Raw genomic sequence first — 12,140 nt, forward strand, 5'->3', positions numbered from 1 at the left:
TCTTCATTGCAATTCCTCCTAACTCCTGGGCTCTGCTGCTTTTTACAGCCACTTAATTAGAGGGGCAGGGCTCATCTATTTCCTCTGAGGCAGAACAAAGGTTGGAGAGCAAAAAATAGAAAATTAATTTTGGAATGGCCGCTCAATTTGAGGCCGCTGTTTGTTTTTCAGACGAAAACTGAAACCTTTAAATACACCATGACATGGGCGGTGGGCTCCTCTATTTGGTCTCAAAAGAGCCAAATTCAGATGATGTTTTGAACCTGTTCTATCTCTATCTCAAGCTCTATCTCTATCTCCATCTGCGCAGGTGATACACGCAGATATTCAAACAATACCATTTTCATGCATTATTCCTTTGTTGCTTTGGTTCTATAGAGGTTGTATTTAGAAAGCATATATCTCTTCCTTTTCAATAGCGGTGTTTCTGAACAATCAGTGATGGTTTAATGATGTTCCTCATGAAAGGTGACAAAGAATCCTTGCTCTTTGGACTTAAGCTTCCATAACTAAACACTGACAAAATTAACACATTGAATTAAAAGACATATAAATGAGGTGTGCTTGAAATGATGCTTTTAAATAATCACTTACTCTGTCTTCCCATTATGATCCTGTTACTAAATTTGGTATGCAAGCGAATGGATCGCCCAATATGGCAGGCATCACACGTGACTCAATGTTCAAACATAAACGTTAAGACGTCTCCCAGAGTGAGACGAAGAAATACAGGCGTAGGAAGTGATACTGTCTAGGGGGATTTGGCCCAAAGTGAGCGGCGCTACTCTAAGCTCACTTCCGAGCACCCTGCAATCCGTCAGAGTGAACACTTAGAGCTCCTCCAACTCGCCGTCCTCCACTTTGCTCAGGCCTAATTACAGCCTTGCACTGCCTCGGGGGCCAAGCCTCCAGAAACGGGGACCATGACAGCTCGAAGAACCAGACCACTCCGAAAAAAATAATTAACCAACCCTGGAATCAGATGAAAAGTGACCTTTGCCCCTTTTGCTTTTCATTTTGTTCAACCGTCAAGCCACAAGTAATAATCAGATAATGGTTGCCCCTTCAGCAGAATCAAAGGGAGAAAATGATCACATGTCCTTAGCATCCACTTGATCTCAGAGCAGAATCTAGCGAGAAATTCTTCAGGGGAAAACTATGAGTGCCACGGGACTTAAACAGTTACACCACCAGACTTGTTATCTGAACTGAATATGATCTGAAACGGGCCGGTTCCTCAATATCCCCTCCCCTCGGCATTCATTCCACCTATATGTGCACTTTGCTCACGGAGACACACCGGACCCCCGCTGTCATCCTAAAGTCCGGGTAATTATAAAGGAACGGGTGATGGATGTTTGAGGATGAAGGATATGAAGTGAACCAGATATGTTGCACACACTAACCCCTCATCTGAATGTCAGATTAACGAAACAAAGACACAAAACGTCCTCTCTTACAAGACAAGAAAAAGCCTGTGTTGAATCTATGTTATCCTTGAATAAGTAATGGCAATACGCACCATCCGTTGGTCATGCAAACTGGAAAAGTTGCACAGCCGGACACTGCAAGTGTCTCGCATAGAAGTTTTTTTTTGAATTTTAGTCACCGACGGTCAGATTTTAAATCGCGTTTTCATCCGTATGCAATTTTCTTGTCTGACAACCCTCTATTTCTTTCTCTAAGCAATGCTCTTATTGCTTTTCCAGCGTTGAACGGTTACACCGAGCATGATTCGACCCAAGCGATACTTTAAAAGCTGGAAAGGATCACCGGTCTTGGTGTTACACTATCTTTGGTCAGATATATTTAGCGCCATCGTCGTGTTTCCTTGGCGACTTAGGCATTAACGATGTTTCTCGGGCAGTGGATGTTTTCATTTTTCCCCGGTCACATGATAAACGCCAACACAGACACTCACTGTGATTCTGCTACTTTGAGTTGACGGGTGAGAACACGCACTCAAAAGTAGGGAGCCACGTTTGGGTAAAATGGCCAGATAATACCAGGTTTACACTACTGTATGATATTTGTCATTTTTATTTTTCACATCGTCCACGCTGCTCTGTATGTAACTGAAAGTTAGTTTTAAACATTGCCTTCTTGACCAGGTTGCTCTTGCATAAACTGAATCATGAAGGCATTTACTTTTAAATGAAAAGAAAAAAAAAGCCCTGATGTTGTAATCTACACCTGTCCACCGCCTGTAACCACTGCACTGATTTGTCCAAATAATCTCAAAACACTGGAAACTTGTCCAGGATTATATTTTGACACACAGTAGTAGTTTGCCAGTGTGGCCTCTGACAGCGGGTTATGTTCAACACATGTACAGTAATATCCTGTGTGTGTGTAAGAGCAAATTCTTCACACTCTCTCTTTATTGAGTGGCTGCTCTGCGGGACGACATTCCTTCGTTACATTGCTCTGTGTGTCCGACGCTCGCTTATGCTATGCTGAACATGCACAGGTGGCTGAGAGACCCCCTTCTAAGGAGCTCTGAGTGGTGGAGAGCGAGGAAAATCAGCAGCCTTTTTTTTTTTTCTGCATATAAAACAAATGTTTGGCATTCCATTGAGCGCTGCTCTGCTGTAGACCCGTCTGTTAACAAGAGGCGGTCCAGAGGTCCGGGGTCGGCTGCAAAGCGATTTGACTCGGGATTCCAAAAAAGAATTTCAAAAGCAAAAGCGGAACTATTCATCTCGCCCGTCCTTCTGTTATTTTGACTCAATGCAGTCCCTCTCACATGTAACTGATTAATATCGGACCTAAAACTCCACAGGTGTTATTATTTGGGAATTTTCAAATATATGTGTGGTATGTGTCCTTATTTGAAGTTGGATTTGTAGAACTTCGAAATTAACACAAGGGGACTCAAACTGAAACGGCGAAATAGCAGGTTCTTAGAACAAATACTATGCGGTCTGTGTTTGTTTTCTTTCTTCACAATGAAATGTGTAGCACGTTCGTGGAAATCACACAAAATCTTCTACCCTTATAATGTTACCACTTGGTAAGCCGTTGCATTAAACTTCAAATTTCCATCTAAATTCCTGCTAATATTATTGTATTATCAAAGTGGTCTTAGATTTAAGTTGTTTATGTGATAGTAGTGGGACTGGAGTATATAATGGTACAACATACTGTGAAAATACTATGTAAAGAAATTGAGAATCTGTTCAATGTTGAATAATTTTGACATTCTTGAGTATTTTTCGCCCTTTGGCACACTTCAGAATGTAAAATTACATATATCCGACTTGATCTGACACCATCAGTTAGAACCCAACAAACTTCAAATGCAACAAAGCGGAAAGAGAGGTTTTAACTTTTTTTTGCTTCAGATATTAACTTGCCACCAAAAATGTGGGTCACATTCCTGATGTCTGCCCCATCACATAGTCACATTCACAGGACATTTTTTTACCTAAATATAGGAAAGCAAGTTTATCTGTGATGAATACCTTTTTAATGATTTTTTTTTTCTTTTTTGCAACTTTCACTCATTCGTATTTCTTTCTTTCTCATTTCCCACAGAGGATTTGTTCATTTCAGTGCCTGCAAGCTGGAATAGTGACACACTGTTTGCACCAAGGTGCTTCTAAATCATACATATCTACAACTACACTATATTTATCATGATAATCAGTAAAAGAGGGAGGGGTTTTGGGACACACACAAGCACACACACACACACACACAGAACTTGAGAGATAGAGAGAAAGAGAGAGAGAGAGAGAGGTTTTTTTTCATTTATAAGGCAACCTTGCAGATATTTCTCCACAAATATTGTGCACAACCAAACTCGCGCACACCTTTGGCGCCCCCAATGGGCGAAGTTCAGATGCTTCTGACCTTAAATTCCACGCATGACTGCGAAAGTGCTGCCCGATGCACTTGACACTTTCGGACCCATCTTCTACCACCTCGATCTTGGAGAGCCAAAAAACCTTGCGCCGGATGCGCATCTCGTAATTATGTTATTAACTGTAATAAACTACGAAGGGGAGGGGAGGGGGGGTGCCGGTTTACCTGGAAGGTTTTGAATGGATAAATTCATTCATCACAATCATCTTTGGAGGAGAGTTAAGTAACATTTAAAGCACTTGTCTGAAAGTCCCCTCCGGCTTTGCCGACGGTTTGAAAGAAATAACGAAGTCTAGGCAATTCATCAGGAGACCACAAGCTATTCGGGGGTGTGACTACGGTCACTGGGGTCTATATATTGAGATGTTTTGTCTGGTGGCTTTCTGTGAATGAGAGGGAGAAGCTGCCCCAGTGAAAAAGTCACCCGTAGCACTCAGCGCGCCTCCTCGCTTTGACATCATATGCTCTCAGACGCCGCAATGGATTGCCGTTTTCGCGCACTTTGTATGACTTTCTTCCTGGCATCGTTCACCCGGAGGTCAGGTGCGGTCGGGCCGGTGATCCGATGCGAACCGTGTGACGACGGAGCGCGGCTTTTGTGCAAACCTTTACCGAAAGATTGCGTGGAGAAAGTCCGAGAACCGGGCTGCGGGTGCTGCATGACTTGCGCGCTGAGCTCCGGCCAGCCCTGCGGCGTGTACACCGGACGATGTGGCTCCGGACTGACGTGCCAGCATCAGCCCGGTGAGACGAAACCCCTGCAGGCTCTGCTGGAGGGTCGCGGGATTTGTGCGAACGCCACGAATAAACGTCTCGTCGACAGACCGCCGCCTCCTGTCAATGAACTACCAGGTAATTCCCGTGCGTGCACCTCTTCGCGCCTTCCGTGCGTAATTCACTTCGCCCAGTTAGAGGTCTTGCAGGCGTCAAACGAGCGCGTTCGGCGTCCAATAAATGGATGCGGTGTTTGTTTATTGTTAGTTTTTAAAAATGCCTTGTGATTGAAAAATTGACATATGTGTGTGTGTGTGTGTGTGTGTGTGTGTGTGTGTGTGTGTGTGTGTGATCCCACTTATTATCTTATTAAGATAATCATGTCATATGTCAGAGAGGAGAATTTTTAAGTCCTATTTTGCAAAGGCAAAGTGCAATTAAGAATTCCACCCTCTCAGATTCAAACCCATAAAGATTCAATTTTGATTTGGTTAATTCAGGAAATGTTAATTAACTTCTGGCTAAAAACAACCCAAAATGATGGTAATAGTCCAAACTCCCACCCAGATGCTAAACAAAAAGATACTTGATTTTTTTTTTTTTTTTTTTTGTGAATGGTGGTGCTTCACTTTGAAAACAACCCAAGAATTGCACAAATATCTTAGTATGCTGTTTTATGAATAAACGCATGTTGCTTTCAAATTTTGGCAGACACTTTTCAGGCTCAGGATGAGGAGCTTAATTCCACTGTCTCAGGCCTTCAAAAATTGCACAGCACCCACAGACCCATGGGACCCATCAGACCTCCGCTTCACCCCTTTCTCCCCTCTGCCAAGTCAGACATCCTAAGAAGAGGGCAGCAGAAGAGAACCCAGAGCTTTAAAATGGAGGAGCTCCCAGGACCACTCATCACAGACCAACAAAACTTCTCTCTAGAGATCAAACAGGAGCCTGAGTATGTAAGTACCACAACCAATATTTTCCTGTCTTCAGAGCATAGAGAAGGAATGTTTTTCTCCTCTTTCTCTGTGTTTTGGTGTTTTTCTCTCCCTGCGGGTGATGAAATGTTTTGGGTAGCGGTGCTAATGGTTGGCAGGCATCACGAGCAATAGAATGGCATGGCAGCAAGCGGGGACGATGGCCCTGCGGTTGACCTGGGTCAGGCGGTTGTTTGGCCACAAGGCGTCCGCGTGCCGGGTGTACTGAGAGCCAGTGAATGATGGATTGGCCAATGTGAGTGCCTGTTGGGAAGCCCTGCTGCTATTTTGATCTTCTCTTTGGCCAGAGAAGTGAGCACACACTAGTAATGGGCTTTGACTGGCTGCTTTGATTAGTGACTAAAGTACTTGGCCTTGAGGACAAGCCTTTTGGCTTCGCCGTTGAGCTCTTTGAATTCACTTTATCCTTCAACTTTTGTGCAAAGTGTAAGAGTTCTGAGCAGCTTTGGCAAACTGCTAAGCCTCTCCAAGTTGGTCAGATGAATTCATTTCTCATCCACCTCCACCTCTTTCGTATTGTGGCCACCATTGTTGAGGTATTACGCCAAAGGAGTGTGATGCAACGTGAGTCAGCTTTGCTAAAGTCTTTATTCACAGTCCCAGACAATTCATGTCCAAATGACTGCGTGAACGGGATAGACTCGGGGTAGCCACACACTCGGCTGTTTTTTTTTTTTTGCTTTCATACCGAGGTACTGATTTTATAATGCAGACGATACAGTAACATTTTATGTGTTCCCTGTCGTGTAGGGTCCCTGTCGGCGAGAGATCGAAAGCATTCTCAGCAGCCTCAAGATTACAGACATTCTCAACCCCAGAGGTTTCCGCTTACCAAACTGTGACAAGAAGGGCTTCTATAAGAAAAAGCAGGTAAAAAACAAACAAACAAACAAACAAACAAACAAAAAAACGCACGTTCGGTAAATTCCTAAAAACGCGTGATGAATTTCGACGGTGGCTACAAATTCTCATCGACATGTTAAATCTTATTCGGTCAAGACTTTTTTCAAAGCTACGAAAGGGAAGCAAGCATTTCCCTTCATTGCAGGCTACATTAATAAAGACTCAAAGCTCAAGTATAATGACTCAAGCTGTAGGCCTCCTGCAGCCCAATTATAGATTTGAAGCTGTCCTCCTGTATTCATCGGTAGTTATTAGAGCCTCATCATTGCACCACCATACCAGTGAGGTCGACCCTAGCCACTGGCTCTGGAGACAGGAACCACAGGGGCCAAACCCCAGTGGCGTTGACGGCTGGGACGATGCTCGTTTAACGGGAACCTTCCCAGGGACACAGACGTCAAGGTGGCCACCGGCACCCGATGCGCTCGCCCCATAATTGCTGGACTTTTGAGAAGCAAGCACAGAAATAGAGTTGCAGCCATCCCCATGCTCACATGGTTCACCCACGATCGGGTTGTAATAAATGAGTGGTTCTGACGCATTCATATGGAGGCACTTAGGGCTTCTGCGCCACTGCATCACCAGTACAGCTTTTCTTATTATACTGCAGTCCCTCCTGCTTAATGGAAGCGTACTGCTTAACTTGCAATCATCTTATAACCGCCCGCACAATGCCAGGCTCATTGTTTGCGTTTATGTAGGACGGCTCTAGAGTGATATGCGGGGAGACGACAGGAGCTGCAGGCATGTGGGGCGTTGCGCCGTGCACATGCGCATCTCCTACCATTCACTACCTGTGCATTTACATGCATAGGTAGGAAATGTGACTGGTTCTATTAATGTCAGGAAACATCTCCAGATGTTATAGATCAAGAAGTAGAGAATCAAATTGATCAAATTGCACACTTAATTAAACTTTGCTCTCAGTAGCAATGGGTTTGATTACGGTACAAGTATCCAATGCTATTTGCGATGCATAAGTTGACCCTGCTATCAAATGAACACTTAGTCACAAAACCGAGTGAAAATTGTGGGTGCTTTAGGATGAGACGTGTTTTTTTTTTAATTGTTTTTGACCTCACCTGCAAAAAAAAAAAAAAACAACAATCCGTTCAAGTGAGAGTGGTTTCCTCAGTTTAGACCAGATTTTGTGAAACCTTAAAGGTATATAAATAAGGATGATTTTGTCCCTGATCAGCTCTGACTCCTCTGAGGAGCAGCAGTACAGTTTCTTTAGCCCTTGAAATGAATGGCTGCATGCTTTACTAGAGTGGAGGTTGACCTTTAGTAAAATTGGCAGTAAAATAACAGCCCTTGGGTAGCTCCACAGACTCTGTAAGTCATTTGTAGTACCCATAATTTGGAGCTGTGGGGTATAATCAGCAACAGATGATTCGTACTGGCCACCAGCTTCTGAAAATAGATCTTGGTTCTCAGTTGTTCACGAACGGGACTAAGCAAATATTTTACCAGGTTTCTGTTTACCTTAAAGGTCTCTATATGTGTGTGTAACAGGAGGTAGACCATAAAAGTAGCTCAAAATACCACAGTGTGTTGGATAGTCAAGGCTGCGTCGACTCAGCACAATCTGCCCATTAATGCCTCTTAACTATTGCTGTTATACTTCATTGACTAAAGTGGGCTGTTATCCATAATGCTGCATATTCAACTGGATTTACACACTCGGTTGCACCCCTCTCTCTCTCTTCACCTTGTTCCTTCTTTTACTTGCAGTGCCGTCCATCAAAGGGCAGAAAGCGCGGCTTCTGTTGGTGCGTGGACAAATATGGACAGCCTTTACCGGGGTTCGATGGGAAGGAGCGAGGAGTCATCCAGTACTACAACTCTGAGAGCCAATAGGAGCAAAACAGGATGGAGGGAGGGAGGGTGGGAGTGAAAGATAAAGAATTGTACAAACAAATGGAGACACTGCGGATATTGGTATAGAGGTCGAGAGATGGCTCAGCCGATATATGGATATTTGCTATTTCTATCTGCTGCCTGTGGGACCTTTTGCAAGGCAAAGGAAGGGGAACAGAGGAACAGTGCCATGAGGAAAACAATCCCCCAAAATATAGCTCTACTTGTCTACCGTGGACGGATTTTTCTAAAACTGTTTACCTCTGGCCAAAACCCGACAATTTCTGACAAGAGGATACACTCAATGATTTTATCCCAGAAGCCCGTTTTGCATATCCCAAACAGAGACAAACGTACTCGTCCCGAACATCGAAGAAAGTACTCTTTATCGACACGCCGTTCCATGGCATTGCATAGATGCTTGTGGATTTCATCAATAACGTGTACACCTGTGACTTTGTGTGAAGTCGTGATAATGATAAATGTATATCTGAATATGTCTTGCTGAGTAAGCATGCGTTTCCTGTAAGACTTACAGTGAATCCATGTTGTGGATTCAGTTTTTTTTTTGTTTTTTTGTTTTTTTTTCCCAGTTGCCTCCTGCTCCTCAGGGAGCTGGGCAGGCCTGTGCAGCTCAAACACTAAAGTACATTCAACTTTCTGATGATGGATCTCATGCTAAAGACAATGGGATAGTCCTTTAATCAGTACTGTGGTTGTTCATTTTTTTTTTTTTTTTTTTTTGTCATTTTGCATAAGCTGGACTCATGGGGATTAAGGTCTAAAAGCCATTGTCTCTGATGTCTATATAGTCATTTTTATGAATTGTCTTGGCTGAAGTAAATATGCTTTTTGCATGTACATTGCAACCCTCAGAGTTCTATTTATACTTAATGTAGGCGGTATAAAATGACACAGGTATGTGACGTGTTTTTTCTCTCTATCTCTCTCTTGCCATGATTATTTCTTTTTGTTTGTCTGCGTGTTTTTAACATTTGTAAGAGACACTTTTCTTCACCGGTTGACACAGTTTAATTAGATGCACATTCACAGAGTAAAAGAATACATACGGATCCTGTTACGATAATACCAACAGTGGACTAGCAGCAGCATTTACAAACAGTTTACCGCTTACGACCTCAACAACACAAATAAAAATACATGATTGAATAATAATAAATATTAGCATAGATTCACAAATAGATAAAAAGTGACCCTCAAGACAAAAATGAGATAGATACATCCGTGCTCAGCAATCCACTGCTAAAGCAGCGGACCTGCAGAGACCAAGAGAGGTAGACAAATGTGAAACAACCAATCTCAAACTTCACAGTGGCTTGGATGAGCCCTGATATGTTTGTGCTTGGCCACCATGTGCATACTTGTGGCACTTTAAGTATTTCCCCCCATACCCATTGAGGAAACGCCAATGGAGATACATTCAGACAATGTCAACATGTTGAATGAATGAGTGGCTGTGTTGTTTTGTGGCCTGCACAGCTCTGGATCTGAATGAATATATTATTTAAAAAAAAAAAAAAAAGGATCCTGAAGACTCTGAAATGGGCTTGGCAGAATTGCAGACCTGTGGTTTTGAGGAATGGAGTTATTTAGTCAGAAATACAAATGTATACAGTGTTGCCCTATTTACAATTGAAAAAAATAGGCAAAAACTAAAAATGACGAATGGTTAATGCTAGTAGGAATATACAAGTTCTGAATAAATAAGTCTTGATACATCCATGTAAATAAAATGACCTTAGTTTCCTCTAAGAAATATTTCACATTTTGTGTTGATTTGCAATATATAAACTAATGTGAAAACCAACATCTCACTGGCTTGTGTAACGTCACATTCATCCCTCAGTGGGTGACTTCTTGATGGCACTCCGAATCAGCAAGTAGGTCACTAGCACCTGGGATCCTCTTCCCATTCCAGGAGGAGACACACCAGCAGCGAGAAGGTGGCCCGACGAGGGATGACTCACACTGTAACAGAGAAGGGAACCGTATTAAGAAGTCATGCGGGAACTTCAGAGGAATTACTATAAACGGGTGGAATTATATGTAATTATATCTGTTCTGTAAAAACCCTTGAATGATTTTACCTGCTTGGCCTTGTAAAAGCCATGCATATCACAGTTGGGAAGGTAGAAGGTGGTGAATTTGTCTCCCAGCTTCTGCTGAGAGCTGGCAATCATGTCCAGTGCACCGTGCAGCTCAATGTGGCAAGGACCCTGTGCATGAAAGAAAGTCAAACACTGAAGAAGATATCCACGCATTCACTGCATAGTTTTACCAAACCCGGTTTTCGTTCTCTTGTTCTCGGCCCCCGGCGCTCCCTCTAGTGGAAGGAAGGTACATTCGCCGTGTTTTCACCTGCTGTCCAAGTTTGCTCCAGATGGCATTGACTTTGGCCATGATGCTCTCCTGGACCTCTGCAGTGTCTTGGTGGTCAAAGGAAAGATTGAGGCCCAAAAGGTAGTGAAGGGAACCCTGCTCAGGAACTCCATCAGCCTCATCTGGATATGACATTTTCAAGAGAAAATTTCTTAAATTAATACTTCTTAATTTTGTTTAGCCCACGGAAGAAGAACATGTTTAGGCTTTTGGATTTCTTCACGTTACTCGACAATTTAATCATCTTGAATCGACCGACTATTCGCGATCCAGGTCTACGCTTTTACCTTGGCTCAGGTCCTCAGTGCAGACCCCCTGTCCTCTGGTCAGAGCGTGTAGAGGCCTGGCCTCATCGGGTCTAGGAGTGCACCGGAGGCCCTCGCCACAATGTGCTGTGTGGACTCCGCAGGATGCTCCTTTTTCCAGAGCGCAGGCCATGCAGCAGCCGCAGCCAGGCTCCCTCAGCACCTGCTTGCACTCTGCCGGGATGGCCGGACAGTCATTCAGTTTCTCCTGGGTACAGGGTGCGCAGCGGATAGGCTCCGGTCCTATCACCGGGGAAGACCTCACAATTACCGAGACGGCCAGAACCACCGCCGCCCTAAATATCAGTTTCTCGTATAATCCAGGCATCTCAAGTCTTCGGATAGATCAGCTGTTTTCGGGTGCCTTCTCTTCAAGTGTATCGGTTGGACTGTAGTTTTCCTCGTAATGGGGTGTCTTGAATCCACCTGTATTTATGAGGCAGTCTAGCCTCCACAGGGGTTAATGATTCACACAGTACCTAAAGATATAAAATATTTGTGACATGACTGCTGTAAACATCGGATGACCCTGCTTGATGTGCGTAGATACAGGTTCACAAGGTCTGTTGTCAATATTGACTTTGGAACATAAGGTGATTATACATCAAAACAACCCCTTCTAGGGGCCAAACGATCTATGACTTATGATCTATGGGTTATGAAAACAATCGAATGAAATCGAAGAAACGCAAAAAAAAAAAAAAAAAATGAAAGAACACAAGATTTAGCCTATGAGTATGCTTTGTTACGATTGTGTGCGACTTAATGTTTCACTCTCCCTTTATGAAGAAATGTGAACAGATTACGCTTTGACCCTGTTTTGGCACGGGACGTCTGTTTGCCCCTTCAGTCTCTGTCATGAGGGTTCATCTTACTTAGACCGATAAACAAGATGATGCCCCTTTAGTATTGCATAACCCTAGCATTAGGGTTGCATTTCTCTGCGAGTATCACAACATGTTTGTCTGAAGAGAAGTGTTTATAAAGAGTTGTTTCCATGGTGTACTATTTGCCTATGCCTATATATGGCAAAAGCCAGAAAACCCCATAAACTGACATTTACAGAGTCACATTTAAACCACAACTGTTCTCA

At 43.4% G+C, this 12,140-nt stretch overlaps 2 protein-coding genes across 3 annotated transcripts; one reads left to right on the forward strand and one right to left on the reverse strand.

Moving 5' to 3' along the window:
- Window positions 1-4,270: 4,270 nt before the first annotated feature.
- On the forward strand, window positions 4,271-8,350 carry LOC147218895 (insulin-like growth factor-binding protein 3). 2 transcript variants are annotated; one of them, XM_086172033.1, is made up of 4 exons: window positions 4,271-4,719; window positions 5,293-5,540; window positions 6,330-6,449; window positions 8,217-8,350. In XM_086172033.1, the coding sequence occupies exons 1-4, from the start codon at window positions 4,329-4,331 to the stop codon at window positions 8,340-8,342; spliced, it is 885 nt and encodes a 294-aa protein (XP_086028159.1). In that variant the 5' UTR covers window positions 4,271-4,328; the 3' UTR covers window positions 8,343-8,350. The 2 variants fall into 2 exon arrangements, with proteins under 2 accessions (XP_086028159.1, XP_086028160.1); XM_086172034.1 differs by having other exon boundaries at window positions 5,422-5,540.
- Window positions 8,351-9,350: 1,000 nt separating this feature from the next.
- Window positions 9,351-11,463, reverse strand: LOC147218896 (insulin-like growth factor-binding protein 1). Its single transcript, XM_086172035.1, has 4 exons — window positions 11,030-11,463; window positions 10,722-10,864; window positions 10,451-10,579; window positions 9,351-10,331 (listed from the first exon to the last, which is right to left on the reverse strand). The coding sequence occupies exons 1-4, from the start codon at window positions 11,373-11,375 to the stop codon at window positions 10,206-10,208; spliced, it is 744 nt and encodes a 247-aa protein (XP_086028161.1). The 5' UTR covers window positions 11,376-11,463; the 3' UTR covers window positions 9,351-10,205.
- Window positions 11,464-12,140: the final 677 nt, after the last annotated feature.

Source organism: Fistularia commersonii, chromosome 25, assembly GCF_037954325.1.
Source record: "Fistularia commersonii isolate RoL2024-O1a breed Wild chromosome 25, RoL_Fcom_v1.0, whole genome shotgun sequence".
NCBI lineage: Eukaryota > Metazoa > Chordata > Actinopteri > Syngnathiformes > Fistulariidae > Fistularia > Fistularia commersonii.

What these genes read in the sequence shown, in the direction of transcription:
- LOC147218895 (XM_086172033.1), top strand. Translation starts at nt 4,329, where the DNA reads ATGCTCTCAGACGCCGCAATGGATTGCCGTTTTCGCGCACTTTGTATG. An exon ending in TCCTGTCAATGAACTACCAG is followed by an intron (nt 4,720 to 5,292) that starts GTAATTCCCGTG and finishes AAATTTTGGCAG; the next exon opens with ACACTTTTCAGGCTCAGGAT. An exon ending in GCTTCTATAAGAAAAAGCAG is followed by an intron (nt 6,450 to 8,216) that starts GTAAAAAACAAA and finishes TTTTACTTGCAG; the next exon opens with TGCCGTCCATCAAAGGGCAG.
- LOC147218896 (XM_086172035.1), bottom strand. Translation starts at nt 11,375, where the DNA reads ATGCCTGGATTATACGAGAAACTGATATTTAGGGCGGCGGTGGTTCTG. An exon ending in GGAGCAAACTTGGACAGCAG is followed by an intron (nt 10,580 to 10,721) that starts GTGAAAACACGG and finishes TTTCATGCACAG; the next exon opens with GGTCCTTGCCACATTGAGCT. An exon ending in GCTTTTACAAGGCCAAGCAG is followed by an intron (nt 10,332 to 10,450) that starts GTAAAATCATTC and finishes TCTCTGTTACAG; the next exon opens with TGTGAGTCATCCCTCGTCGG.